The 13857-nt window shown below is 37.8% G+C and overlaps 1 protein-coding gene across 13 annotated transcripts in view; it reads right to left on the reverse strand.

Moving 5' to 3' along the window:
* Window positions 1-13857, reverse strand: part of SEMA4D (semaphorin 4D) — an 87681-nt gene that overhangs the window by 12589 nt on the left and 61235 nt on the right. For 6 of the 13 annotated variants that reach the window (XR_001552068.2, XM_015849344.2, XM_015849346.2 and 3 more), the window contains exons 9-17: window positions 12555-12706; window positions 10669-10844; window positions 10406-10562; window positions 9649-9871; window positions 8263-8378; window positions 4848-5020; window positions 4588-4631; window positions 3172-3498; window positions 525-731 (exon numbers count right to left, since the gene is read on the reverse strand). Coding sequence is in view for 12 of the 13 variants with exons in the window: in XM_015849344.2 (XP_015704830.1) it covers window positions 525-731; window positions 3172-3498; window positions 4588-4631; window positions 4848-5020; window positions 8263-8378; window positions 9649-9871; window positions 10406-10562; window positions 10669-10844; window positions 12555-12706 (1575 nt within the window). In the remaining variant the exon portion in view is untranslated. Of the gene's footprint in view, window positions 1-524; window positions 732-1081; window positions 3499-4587; window positions 4632-4847; window positions 5021-8262; window positions 8379-9648; window positions 9872-10405; window positions 10563-10668; window positions 10845-12554; window positions 12707-13857 lie in introns of those variants that run through there. The other 7 variants (XM_015849345.2, XM_015849341.2, XM_015849343.2 and 4 more) reach the window with 4 other exon arrangements.

Raw genomic sequence — 13857 nt, forward strand, 5'->3', positions numbered from 1 at the left:
AACTGCTGTCCAAACAAAGACAGATGTTTAATTTCTACAGAAAAAACAGCTTTGACTTGCTCCCATTGATCACAGACAATATATTACTCATAAAATGGAAATTACCATTACTGTACATACTTTATCATCTGAAATAAGTAACAAGGAATACCTGATCAGGTCCAAAATAAGAGCAAAATTCAAATCCAACAGAACAGTATTTTTTTAATTGCATACATCCTAACAGCAAGGATATTTACCTACTACACATCTATATGCATGCAAGCACATCACTCAACTCCAAATGAGCCTTCTGAAGTTAACTGACTTTGCATACTTAAGTAGGCTGCTAAATCAGACAATTCTGCATGTCAGGGTTTGCAATCCCCAATTTGCAGCAAAAGCATTTTCACAATACATCCCCAAATAGTTTTTTTTCTTTCTTTCTTTTTTAGGCATCAAAAAAGAACACACACAGTACATGGCCACATATCCAAACCTTTAGTGAAGAAAATGCTAGTTCATGCAGGGCTCCTCCAACTTACCTGTGGCTAGGCAGAAGAGGTGGAAGGGTCCCCGAGCACTAACATGCTGTGCCTGGTCATTTAGGAAAGGTTGCAACAACATGACCTTTAGAGAGTCTGTGCTAGACCAAACATCAGGCTTGATACTGGTGGGTGAAGGAGGTGGACCACATCCCACACAAGACAAAAAGGAACTACCAGTAGGAGGGAAGGGTATAGGAGATGAGGCTGTGTAACAGAAGAGGACAGAAAAGAAAGAAAAAAAAATGGTACTAAGGAAAACAGTTGCAAGAAATACATCACACACTGAAGAAATAATGCAAAAAGACAAATGAATTTTAGAAGGGTTATAACAGGAAGTATCTCCAGGGGCCTAGGAAAAAACACTTTTCTCCTTCACTCATGTCCTTTTCCATCTGTCCTATCCCCAGAGGGTTACAAACCAAGAAAATAACGCCGAGAAGAGAACCTGCTCCAAACTGGTGAGAGTTTCCTCTTTTCCCCATTAAAGGAAGCCACAAGGAATATTAGCACTCGCAGTATGGAAAGGATTACCATTATGTCAGCTTTCATAAAAGTCAAAGTGAAATACAATTTATTTTAATATTTATTCTGTTATATGTACATAATTAAAAATAGAAAAATAAAACCGAACTGAATCTTATAAAATATAAACTGTTCACACTAAGATGGTCTAAATTAAAGTTTGCATGGAAGTTCAACATAGAAAAGCAGCCTAGGCACACTGCTGTTTACTATTAAAATGCATTCCTAGCTGTATTTACAGAAAGATGCAATGACAGGGACAACTCTTTGTGGGACTGTACCACACAAAATACTTTTAGAGACAAATAGTGCAGCTGTGAACCAGGCTTAGAACAAATGCACATTTTCACTTTTGCAGACATGATTCAAACGAACAGTTCAAATTACGGATTGTTTGAGGAGCTCCAGTTTCAGTCTCCAGTTATGTAAGAGATTAGAAGATGTCATCCAGAAAGGGTGACACTGCAAAGACTTGTCACAAGAAGAGAAGTTACTTCTGAATCGGAAAAAAACACATCCCCAAATATTTCTTATCAGGCTGTATCCTAACAGTCCATTCCAGATGAGTTACTGCAGGGAATTCTCAGTTCCTTTTTTGCTTTCACAGTGCAAAAAACTTCACTCAGTGTCACTGCGAAGTGACAGCTGCTTGTCTGTACTGATTCATTAAAAAAAAAAAAATCACAAGGAAGTGGAAAAATCCAACAGTGTACAGAAAAAAAACAACAAGAAAAAACCCAACAGGTGACTATGTCCAGCTTGGTTAAGGAAAATAAAATGTTTCTAAATCTATCATTTATTCTTTCCCCTTCTTACTCCAGTCCACAAGTTTTATACTGATACCGTTACCTACATTTCTAGAAAGCAGCGAGAAAAAAAGCCTTTAAACAAGATTGTCCCTGAGAATCTTACACAAATCAAGCCAACTATATATCCCCATATTCTTTAAAATCTAAGATACTTAAAATGCAGTTAAAGTAATTAACTTTAACCAACTAAAGAGATCTAGCGTGCCAAAACACAAAGTATCATATGAAAAATAATCACTAGAAGCAAAGAAAAAAATGTCCCAATTTGGACAATAGTCTATAATTTACCAATCTGATAAACTAAACTTAATTTCCAATTTGGAATTCAAATTAAACTAAACTTTTTTTAATGACAGCTAAAAGATTTGCAGACTGCAGTACTTTTTAAAGCCAGCTGTATTAGTTACTTTTATCCTAAGGAAGAAAAGGGCCAAACAGGAGCGGGAAACTGTTCACCAGATTTAAGTACTCCATGTGTGCGTAAGAACTGGGAATAAACAATCTGAAACTGTACATTTAAAGAAAACTGATAGAACAATACAAGATGCTATGGTCTGCAGATGAGAACACTGCTTCTGTTTCTGGTGAGATCTGAATGCGAATTGGCTTGCTGTGTAGCTGAAGCACATAAAGCTTGCCTATGGCTCAGTGGTCACAAGCATGCTCTCGGCACTCAAAAACAGCCATAGTACCATGGTTAATTTCCAACAACAATGGTTGTGTCCTTCAGTCTCCCTCCACATCTGAGTCAGCAAACTTGAGATCACACTTCACATCAAAAGGTTTGTCCTTTGCCTCCCGGGGCACCTGCACATCCCTGGCCTGAAGCTGTCCATTCCCACAGTCTGGCTCCGTCTCATAGCCGGTGTCATGTGCTGGCTTTGGCTGCTCCCCACTCTGGTGGCTGATGCTGCCTTGCTCCACAAGGGTTTCTTTAACGCTCTGTTCACAATCAGAAAAATCTGACTTTGTTTTTTTCTTGCCAAGCAACATGATTGATCGAAATTTCAAGCACTGCCCTGGCAAATACCCTTTGTAACAATTGTAGGAAAGCAGGCACAAGAAGAGAATAAAAAAGAAGAGGAATAGGAACATCAACAGGAAGTTATCATTTGACTTCAGAAACATTGTCTTTTCTGGGACTGTGTCCGGAAGTGAATTGAAAAGCTCTATTTTGGAGGTTGCGCTTGTTAGGACAGGGCCAATAGGTTTTGTTATCCTCGCAGTTGTTACTGGTACAATCTGAGTGGTTGAGGGTTGAGCAGTAGAGCCCTCAGTTGATATCGCGGACACTTCTGGTATATCACCATTACCTTCTATTGGTGCAGCTGCCACCACTGGGCTTGCTGTAGTATGCTGGACTTTCTTCAGTTCCAAAACATGCTTAGCCAGCACCTGAGAGAATTTCTTATTCTTCACTTTTTCTTCTGACAGACACTGGTAAACCCCACTGTCTCCCTCTGATAAATTAAAGATGAGTAGCGCCTTTTCCAGTAGACGGTATTTGGGACTCTCCACTCTCAGTATGTCATCTCTGAACTTCCAAACTACCTGTGCCAGGTTGGACTTTTGAGAACACTTGAGCTCTGCTGTGCTCCCGTGCTTGAACGTATGCTGTAGTGAATTCTCTTTTACTTTATCTGGAACACCAAAATAAATGTGCAGAGTATCAGCAATGATTCCTGTCTGATCTAATCTATGCAGTTTCATGAGACGGTGCTAGTCATAACCGAAATGCACACTTCTGTGTTAAGAGTATCTCAAGACCAAGATAACGGCATGCAAATCTGTGAAATACTAAAATACAGGTGTGTACAGGACATCAAAACAACAAGATCAAACACCTCAAATTCCAAAACAGCTTCCACTTCTAGAAAAGTAGGGGGAGACTTTGTCGATCCAAACTGGGTGTGCCTCTGATGTAAGTTACCATTTGAATCAAGATGTTCAACTTTGTATAACTGTAAAACCAGTTAGTATATTTTAAATAACCACAAAATGTTCAAGAAGAAATTTAATTTTAAGAAATTTAAGTACCAGTACTTAAATTAACCTCTCTTCTGAGAACACTGCATACCCACAATACGATATGATAAATGAGCGATATAACTAACTAGTCAAACTCTCATGGTGGCCCTCACTGTGTTTAGGTAAGAACTGAAAACAGAATAAAGCCACATACTGTTTACTGCAGTACAAATCTTCTTTAGCACTAGCCTTCTATAGGATCTCCATAATCTGATGGCAGCAACACACATGAGAAAAGAAAAGGCCTGCAGTTGCTTGTCTTAAAATACACTGAAGGGTACTTCAGCTGCTCTCTATGACGTACTGAGTCTCCCTCCCCTCTCATAATAAAAGCAGCTTTTTTCAGGATCATTTCATCTGATCCAGCAACAACAATCAAGCACTTAAGACTACAGTCGAATGCCAAATGTTACTTTATCAGAGACAGAAACCTCTGTACCAGAGGTACTTATGGTAGATGGTACTTTCATTCATGAGGTGCTGTTGAGGTACCCCATTCATTTCAGAAGTCTGTGTAATGCACAATGAAATGCACATAAATACAAAGATTTTAAGAGAAGATGAAGGCTGTATGGATGCTCAAATATGAAAAAGAAACTCATACATATTTTAATATAAGTGAAAATCTAGATAATCACAAGCACAAGTCTTTCCTATTCCACCTGGATAAGTTAAGTAGCTCTTCACAGAATGTAACTCACCAGAACAAGAAGATGCATCTCCACCTATGTTCTGAATCCAATTCCTGTAAAAGAGTGTGACAGCTTCAAATGTTATTCCCATTCTCCAGCGTAAAAAAAAATAAAAATCTAAATAGCACAAGCTGACATTTTTTATGTAGGCAATTCATGGATAGAAAGAAGTATGTGTTTGAAAACATTAAGTTAAAAAAGCTACCTTGGTAAGATAAAGTAAGACTGATACAAAACCAATTGCAACTATAGTCAAAGGCTGCCATTACCTTTCAGTTTCACTTTCTTGAAAAATATTAACACAAGAACCCTCAAGAGGTTTCCAAGCACAGTAAGGATCCCTTGCTAAAACACAGTCGAAACAAGTAGTGTACATGTCACAAAATGCCACAGGAGATTGAACCACACCAGAATTTGAACCAGCATAGAGGTATCTTCTGCTCTAGAAACAAACAAAACAACAAAAAACATCTCAAATAAACAAGACTATGCAACCAATCACATTTATGAAGCAACTGAAAAATTATCAAAAGAGGTGCACACATACTTGTATGTTTGTAAAAAACTTTTAAAAAATATTTAGCTACACTTGAAGTGGAAATAAGTCAAAAGAACAAAAACTTAAGATCAATACACTTCATAAGAAAAGAAAGTAACTCCCTAACTGTGGCTCTTACATGTCTTTTTTCTTCATAAATATGAATTCAATGATAGACTTCATGCAATGAAAGACAAGCACATGCTAATGACAAAAGGCAGTGGATACATCCAGGTCTGAGAAGGGGAGGTTTTCTACACTGCTCCTACATCTGTTAATCCAAAGCAACTCCTTGCCTACTAGTCAGGTCCCTGCAGCCCCAGTGTCAGCCTTGCATTTGAATCTTCTAGTTGCTTACCTGCAGTTAGTTCCTTGAATGCTCTGCAAGAAAGAACTGTGAATAGCATTCAAAGGAATGAATGTTGGCATAACACTTAGCAAAAGGGGATATAAAGAGAACAACTCTTTCACCTACTGTTCCTGGAGATCTGTAACAACTCTCACTTTATGCACAACAGGAAAAATGTCATACTCATTCTGATCATCCTTGTCATAAAAGAATGAAACAGATGAGTGAAATAGGCAAATATACAACTTCAGGAAAGCTGATGACTAAAGGTACACTGCAAATTTACTCACCACTATACAAAGCCTCAGGAAATAGGTCTGCCCTCCAAAAAAACACCATAAGCAATCTACCATCTAGTATTTCTCAGACACTGTGCACACAAAGCCATACAGTATGCTCCACCTTGGCAACAGATTTACTTCCTCCTGTGTATACCAAACGTGTAGGCACTTTACAGCAGTTGTCATGGCAAAGAAGTCATATCTAAGCACCGAGTGGTTTTTTCTGTATTGATTTTCAGTATGTAGACCTGAAATTCTGCACTGATTTTTAGTATGTAGAAATGGCATTTGGGGGAAGCCTTTTTGACTCTGACAGGATGAACACTGTCATAGAGTCATGGACAAGTATCCAGAAAAACATCCTAGTAAAGCAAGATTCTTCTTAACATTAATAGTCATGGTGAAGACTCGTTCTTGACATCAAGAACAACTTCAAGATACACAAACAAAAACACTTAAGGCTGAATTTAGATTTGGAGGCTTACTGTCATGTTTTTATTTAACTATATGAAGAGGAACTATCATGAGGACTCAAAAGAGGGGAGTCTCTAATGCAATGAACACAAGAGCACATGCTTTTGAGTAAATGAATGCTTCACTGTGACAAACAGAAGCGCCTAGAGGAAGACTAAGCAAAAAACTACTTTAGATCCCTCATATGTGTGAATTTCAAGGAAAAACCTAACAAAAGACAAAACTGGGTCAAAAAAGAAATGCACGCTACTGGAAGATGGCACTTTCAAAGAGAACTAAACTTCAGAGACACACAATCAAATGCAGTCTTTCATACTAACATTTAACTTAACATTAGTCTGTGCTGGAGCATCCACATAATAAATTCACATGTATGGCTTTCTAGGAAAAGCTTCCCCTGGTTCACTGCAGTCTGTATAACTTTCTAGCATTCTGTGGACTAACATAAAAGCCAAGAGGGCAACACTGCACAAGCGTATTGGTGCCTTGACATGGTTCCCAGCTGGTACATTCAGGGAGTTCAGTAAACAAGTGGAGAAATGAGCAGACCATTGCAAAAATCCAAACATGTTTCAGCCAAACAGGAGTTAAAGGATCAGCTGTAGGCTCATGTTACTGACTACAACCCTCTGAGCAAGGTGAAGGTATATGAGGCTCTGAGGCCCATCGTCAAAAGTAGGAACTACTGCTCTCCTATTGTTAATCAGTTACTTCGGGATGCCACTACACATATCAAATCACAGCTGTATGAATGACTTGCTCTGGGTGTCCCTTCTAGAGCAGGGGTTGGAGCAGATGGACCTACAGCTATCTGCCAACCTTAACTATTCCGTAATTCTGCACCTGGGCCAGTGTGAATCACACAGAAAATCAATAGATTCCACTCAAATCCATTAAAAAGGCAGCTTTTAATCACACTGGCTTTGACTTGTCTGTCAAGAGTATGCTCTATTTTCACAATACTTCTTTCTGTTATAAGGACTACTACAGATGCAAGATGAGCTGGAAAGAATTTTAGCATAAAGCTCTTTTCCATGGAATTGATCATGTTAGAATAGCTGCTCTTAAGATATCTTGGCAGTATTCCTAAATCCCTTACATCAGAGCGCTTACTGATTACTGGGCACTTGCTGAGTGTCAGTAAGATTATCAGACACTTTTAAACAGTCGTTCTTTCCTCAAGAAGCACAGAAATTCACCAGTTGAAGGGTTTGACAAGCTACCGCTTATGGTAATAATTTTGTAGACATTCATGGATCTGCATGTCAGGGCCAGAAGACTAGCATACAAAATATACAAAATGATTATTCTTCCACTGTTGAAAAAACACTCAATAATTAAACCTGGTGATTATTTAATAATGCAAAACATCCCTGTGTTTGGAGCCTGTAGCAAAGCTTGTGTCTTCCAGATGTGGCTGAAGCCCCTATCTGGCTGGCAGGACCTCACCAGTAATCTTTTTCAGAGCTTTACACCAGTCGCAGCAACAACATGCTTAGTATTCCTAATAAATCTATCAGACAAAACTAGCCTGGTAAATCTGGGAAAGCAAAAAATCAATTAAGTACAGACTATTCAGTCTGTTAGAAAAGACTTTCTCCACTAATGTCTGCTTCCTCAGAAAAAATGTTATCATTCCTATATTTATTTCCTGGTGGATTTTTCCTGGCCTCAGCGGGTCAGGATTTTTATGCTACTCCTAACCTCAAAATCTGTATCTCTGAATACATTACAGCTTTTAGCTCCTGTACAACCACAGTGAGACTGCACACCTCTGTTCCCATTCCACCACCACACACACTCTCCCCAGATCAAGACAATCTCAAAAGCTTGACACCTGTAAAACATAACAGAAGTTATTAGGGAAAATACTGATACTACTGCAGAAACTATAGCTACAGATTTCCACTATCTGTATTGCTTCATTGTGTTCTTTTTACAAGATGGTAGGTAAGTTTTATAGAACAAGAAAAACAGAAGAAACAAACAAAAAAAAAAAAAAAAAAAAGGATTAGTGATGCTGTGATTCTTGTAGCACCTACTTTTTTGGATGAAAGTAAGAGTGTTTGGACTGGCTCAAAGTTTGGGAAAAGCTGTGTTTCTTCAATAATATGCATTCCATTTTCATAGCTGATAGCTTTGTGCAGGGCCCCTTGATCTGCAATAACACAGAAATGTATTTAAGTGAGATTCTTAAAATAAAAAGGCAAGTAAAAATGCACACTTGTACAATTTGCTTCATTTATCCAGCTGAGACTTCACACCAGCCTGTGCCAATGGTAAACATTATACGTGCCACTGCAAGGAGTTCTGGAAAAGGCCTTCTGAAATGAAGAATGGCTTTCAGGGATTATTTTGTGAATGTTTCTGCAGTTTGCAGAACGGCTTAGGTTGGATGGTATCTTAAAGATCATCCAGTTCCAACCCCCTGCCATAGACAGGCCTGGAACCCACTAGATCAGTCTGCTCCTGCCCAGGGTGCCATCACACCTGACCCTGAATGCTTCCAGGGATGGGGCACTGACAATTCCTCTGGGCAGCCTGTGTCAGTGCCTCACTGCCCTCTGAGTAAAAGATTTCTGAGTAACATCTGACATACAATCTCCCCCTTTTGAGTTCAAATCCTATCCTCCTCATCCTATCACTTTTAGATCATGCAAAAAGTTGGTCACCCTCCTGCTTGTAAGCTCCCTTTTAGTACAAGCTCAACTTCCTCAACTTTTCTTCATAGGAGAAGTGCTCCAGCCCTTTAAGCATCTTCATGGCCCTTCTCTGGACCTGCTGATATAGTTTCACATCTTCCCTGTACTGGGGCCCCCTTACTTGGGCACTGTACTATAAATGGGACCTCAGGAGGGCACAGTAGAGAGAGGCAACCATCCTCAACTCTCAACCCACTGGCCACCCCTCTTTCAATGCAACCTGGGATACTATTGGCCTTCCAGGCTGCAAGAACACACTGCAACAGATCCCCAAGTTCTTCTCTGCAGGGATGCTTTCCATGAGTTTTCCCAGTCTGCACACATACCTGGGACTGCCTCGACCCAATTGCAGTATCTTGCATTTGGCTCTGTTAAACCTCATTAGATTCTCATCTGCCCACTTTCCAAGCCTACTCAGGTACCTGTAGATGGCATCCCTCCACTTCTATTGTGTCAACTGCCTCACTCGGCTTGGTGTCATCAGCAAATTTGCTGAAGGGTACACTGTCAATGTTGTTGATTAAGGGTTTTGGTTTTTTTTTCTGATCTCCTCCTGCAAAAGCCCCTCAAAGCAAGCAAGGTTCTCCATGTACATATTGTGGCTCCCTGTTTTTCTATGAAAATATCACATGCTGCAAAAATACTGTAAATATTTTGAGTTTCCATTAGAGCACATTGCCTGAAGAATAAGTACCATTATTAAAAAGAATGTTATGCAGAACTTACCTGTACTGATGAACATAACATCATATATTGTACCATTGAGTGCTCTGACTCTGTCTACTACAATCTGGGTATATTTCACATCTCGTTTTACAAGGCGGGGTCTGTCTCCCACTGGAGTTACTGAATCATCCATTAGTGGATGGTCTTTAACAAACTGCAATGTTTTGTCTGGTAAGTTCAGAGAAGTCATGTAGTTCAAGGCTCTGGCTTCACTGTTTATACACTATTATTTAAAAACAAAAGAAAGAAATCATATAGAGAAAAGCAAATTATATCCTAGCAGCAGGTACATGCATTTTCTTCGGCACATAAAGACATAACTATACATTATACTCATCCAAGCCTAGAAGGCACTCAAGTATCGCAGCACCTTGGCTTCTGTAATATGCTGATCTCTAAGCAAATGGTTCATATTTCATTTTTATTTGGACCCAAAATATATTATAGGAAAATACATTAATTTAGTATTGAAATAAGGAAAACACAAACACTACAATTAACTGTATGGTAAATTAAACAAACAAACAAACAAACAAAACAAAACAAACAAACAACAGATACAAGCTTTAAAATAAATCACTTGAAGTGTTTTTCAGCAAATCTTTACAATACAAAGCATCCAGATCACAGCAATCTAATAGTACGCATTAGTAGGGCTTTTTGTGTTTTTATTGTTTGGTTTTGTTTGTTTGTTTGTTTGTTTGCTTTTCTAGTTTCTTTACTCCTGAGCATCATACCCAAAATTACAGAAACTTACTGCACCAGGTCGAGGGTTAGGAATCTCCCCATTGTACCGTACCCACTTAGTATGGGACTGTTCTACTGTAGCACTCTGCATATACTTCCCTTTTGAGAAAACTTCTTCTACAGCAGACAAATTGTAGGCACAAACGGCTGACAGTCCCACATTATTCCTAAAAATATAGGGGGAAAAAAAAATCACAGGAGTAATTACTTGATTTAACAAACAGCTGAGATCAAAACTACTCATCCAGGGAAATACTGTAATAGCACACTTACAGCTGTGGGGTAAAGACTCCATATATCACTGGTTCCTTCAGGGTTGGAGACTTCAGAATAAAAACATCATTGATAATATTGAAAATTAAATTCCTGTCTGGAATGGTGCATATCAATCTGGCCTTGAGAAAAGAAGTCCATTTTTTTTGCAAAGTCCTCAGTCCTCCTTGGTCCCTCTTTTGGCATTGGGGAAAAAAAAGATAAGTGTCTATGAAGGCAGCAGTTTTGTACTTAAGAACCACAGCTACAAAGCTACCAAACTACTTTTTTCTTCTATTTGCTAACTGTATTTGAACTCCTCTAATTACTATACTTCTTCAACATTTCATCTACAGCAACATTAAAAACTGCAAATATGCTCATATACATAAAAGTAAGGGAGACACAGAAGTTAATAATTTACTTATTGGAGTCAACAGAAATAACGCAGAATGGTTTTTGTAAACATCTAGAAATAAGATGAGACACTGGACTTCTAAAAGAACTGTTCTTCAGTACTTGAAAAATAGAGATCAGTAATGTAACTTTATAAAACACAAATGCCTACTGTAACAATTAAAATAAACATGGAGGCACTATACACATCCTTTAACATAAATCAGCAACAGCTCATTTGTTCTTTGACATCCAAACACAAATGATTTCTACTGTAATTTTGAAATATACACTTAAGATGCCTGACATTAACAATTCCACTAGGAAAAAAAATGCACCATTGGCCTATTCCTGTGGGCAGTTATGATGTTTACGAAGGATCTGTAGTACTGAAAGATATCTTTTACCAGACTAGAAATGCTTCAAAAAATTTAGTTTATGAGTTCTAGCTCTGTTATTTCTTTACAAAAACAGGCATATTTGGGCACTGTTAATAGTTTTTGTTCATTATCCAGAGCTTTCATGTAAAGAACTGAAGAAAAACTGAAAGTTTAAGTAGATCTAAGTAAAAATTAAGTAAAAATTCCTTTCGAACTGCAATCTGCCATTGATTCCTTTTATTATCAAGCAGAAGCAATACATCTCTCATGTTCTGTGATACTCCTGTTCTGAAAAGCGCACAAGCTGTATGTGGGCAGAGGGCTATAATATTAAGTCCCATGTAAAGCTACCTCCAGCAGATTATTTAATAGAAATTTCAAAGGCACTAACTTGTTATTGATATCTCAACTTCCATATTTAAATATAGAAAAGTTAGAATAAAACATTTCAACTTAATCAAAATGAAATGGCTAGGTGATAACACTCCAACGGAAAGGATATTTTGTACTTGAAAAATATCTTCTTCCATTAGCAAGATTTTTAACCAATACTACTTGATTGAACCAAAATAATTAAGGTTTAATCACACTAAGTGCGGCAGACTGCTTGTTTGTGGCTCTGGCAGCACCACAGAAGTCCCATCTGCTGTAAGTAGCTGTGACTACAGAAAAAATGATAAAATGATCTTCCTTACATGCTTCTGCCTGAGAATAACTTGAATATGACACACTTCCTATCTGCTCAACAGCAACTTAAGCCTTTTTTCTTTTTTTTCATCCCCCCCCCCCCCCTCTGGGACCATAATTACATTTTCAGTTTAAAAAATAAAACAGAATCAAGAGTCTTTTTTTTTTTTTTTTTTTTTTTTAACCATTGTTATTCTCCAACACCTCCCAGGAGAGGACAGAACCCTCACACATACTGAAATTTCACTGTTAATTAAATTAAGTCAAGTATTAGTTTCTAAAGCAAGAAAGACACATTGTCAGTTATGACAAACTGGTTAAAACTGCTGTTTCAGTGAAATGAAGTTAAACCATTTCCATTTAATTTACAATAAATGTAATTTTTTTTTCCACTAAAAACAAAATCTACTGTAATTAGTAAAAGGCGATTGAACCATGTCCCACCTTGCACACTCTAGCTATTCTTGGAATCATAAGTTTTCCAACAAATTCATATTCCACAGACACCTCGGTGAAAAAGAAGTATATCTTGTCATCTTCTCCATCTGTGCTGTTTTGATCTGCTCTTACCACATCAGCAAAAACAAAATTTGGCTCTACAAATACAAAGAGAATAGTTCTACTTTATAAACAACTCTTTTAACTTTATTTTCTTGAACACTTTCTAGGAATTTTCTTCTCCCAAACTTCACAATGCATTTATCTGTTCTTCAGTTACTGATCTGCCTACACTGTTGAGCCCATGATAACACTTCTAAAACAGTACAACAGTGGAGGAAAAAAACCCAGCTATTTAACATACCATACCTTAAAGATCTCTAATACTTCTTTATCTATTGTATCTCATTACTGCTCATTTTACACCTACATTCAAACATGGGTTTTCTGATAGGTCTGGATCTATCCTCCACTGCCCACCTCTCCCTCCTGATGCAAACTTAAGAAAAGCCACATTGTTTATTTCTGTTCATTCATATTTAAGGATAGAATTAGCTAAAACATACAAGCAATAATTTGCCAGGGCTGGTCAGCTACCAGTTTTCCTATGTGGCTGGACACATAGGAAAACCACACAGTGCCACAGAAAAACTGTAACAAATCTAAAACTACTAACCACTCTCCCAAACCCCACTGGTTTTTAAACATGCATACTCTCACTGTTGTCCTTCATTCCTCATGCATTAAATCACATATAAGATTTAGGCTAACTTCATCTTGTAAAAACAACTTCAACTACATGTACATAGTACCAGCCACTTAGTCTTTCTGCTGCTAACTAAAATAACAAATACAACAATAATAACAGGATGTACTACAAATTCAGAATCCTGTCCTTCTTGGATGCTGGGGTTTTTTTTGTTTTTGGGTTTTTTTTGTTTGTTTGTTTTGTTTTTGTTGTTTTTTTACCAACATGCTGCCTTCATTATTTCAGTCTTTTTTGGGCCAAGAGCCACAAAATTCTAAGAGTTCACAAAACCTGGCCAATTCAGAAAGTCAAGAACTGTCATAATCAGGAACCAAGAACATACTAGTTTTAAAATATATATGCTGAGGACAAGGAATATTCTTCTTACTGCATCACAAGTATGTTGTATCACAGTAAGGATGAACAAGTGGATACAAAATAAAACACAGCACTTGACTGTCAAAGTCTATGTGTCTCTAAGCTGTTTTCATTGTTGGTGCTGATAAAAGTTCTGAAAGTTTTCAGAGAAAAAAAATCTAATAAGGACATACTTCAATATAA

The sequence above is a fragment of the Coturnix japonica genome, chromosome Z, assembly GCF_001577835.2.
Source record: "Coturnix japonica isolate 7356 chromosome Z, Coturnix japonica 2.1, whole genome shotgun sequence".
NCBI classification, from domain to species: domain Eukaryota; kingdom Metazoa; phylum Chordata; class Aves; order Galliformes; family Phasianidae; genus Coturnix; species Coturnix japonica.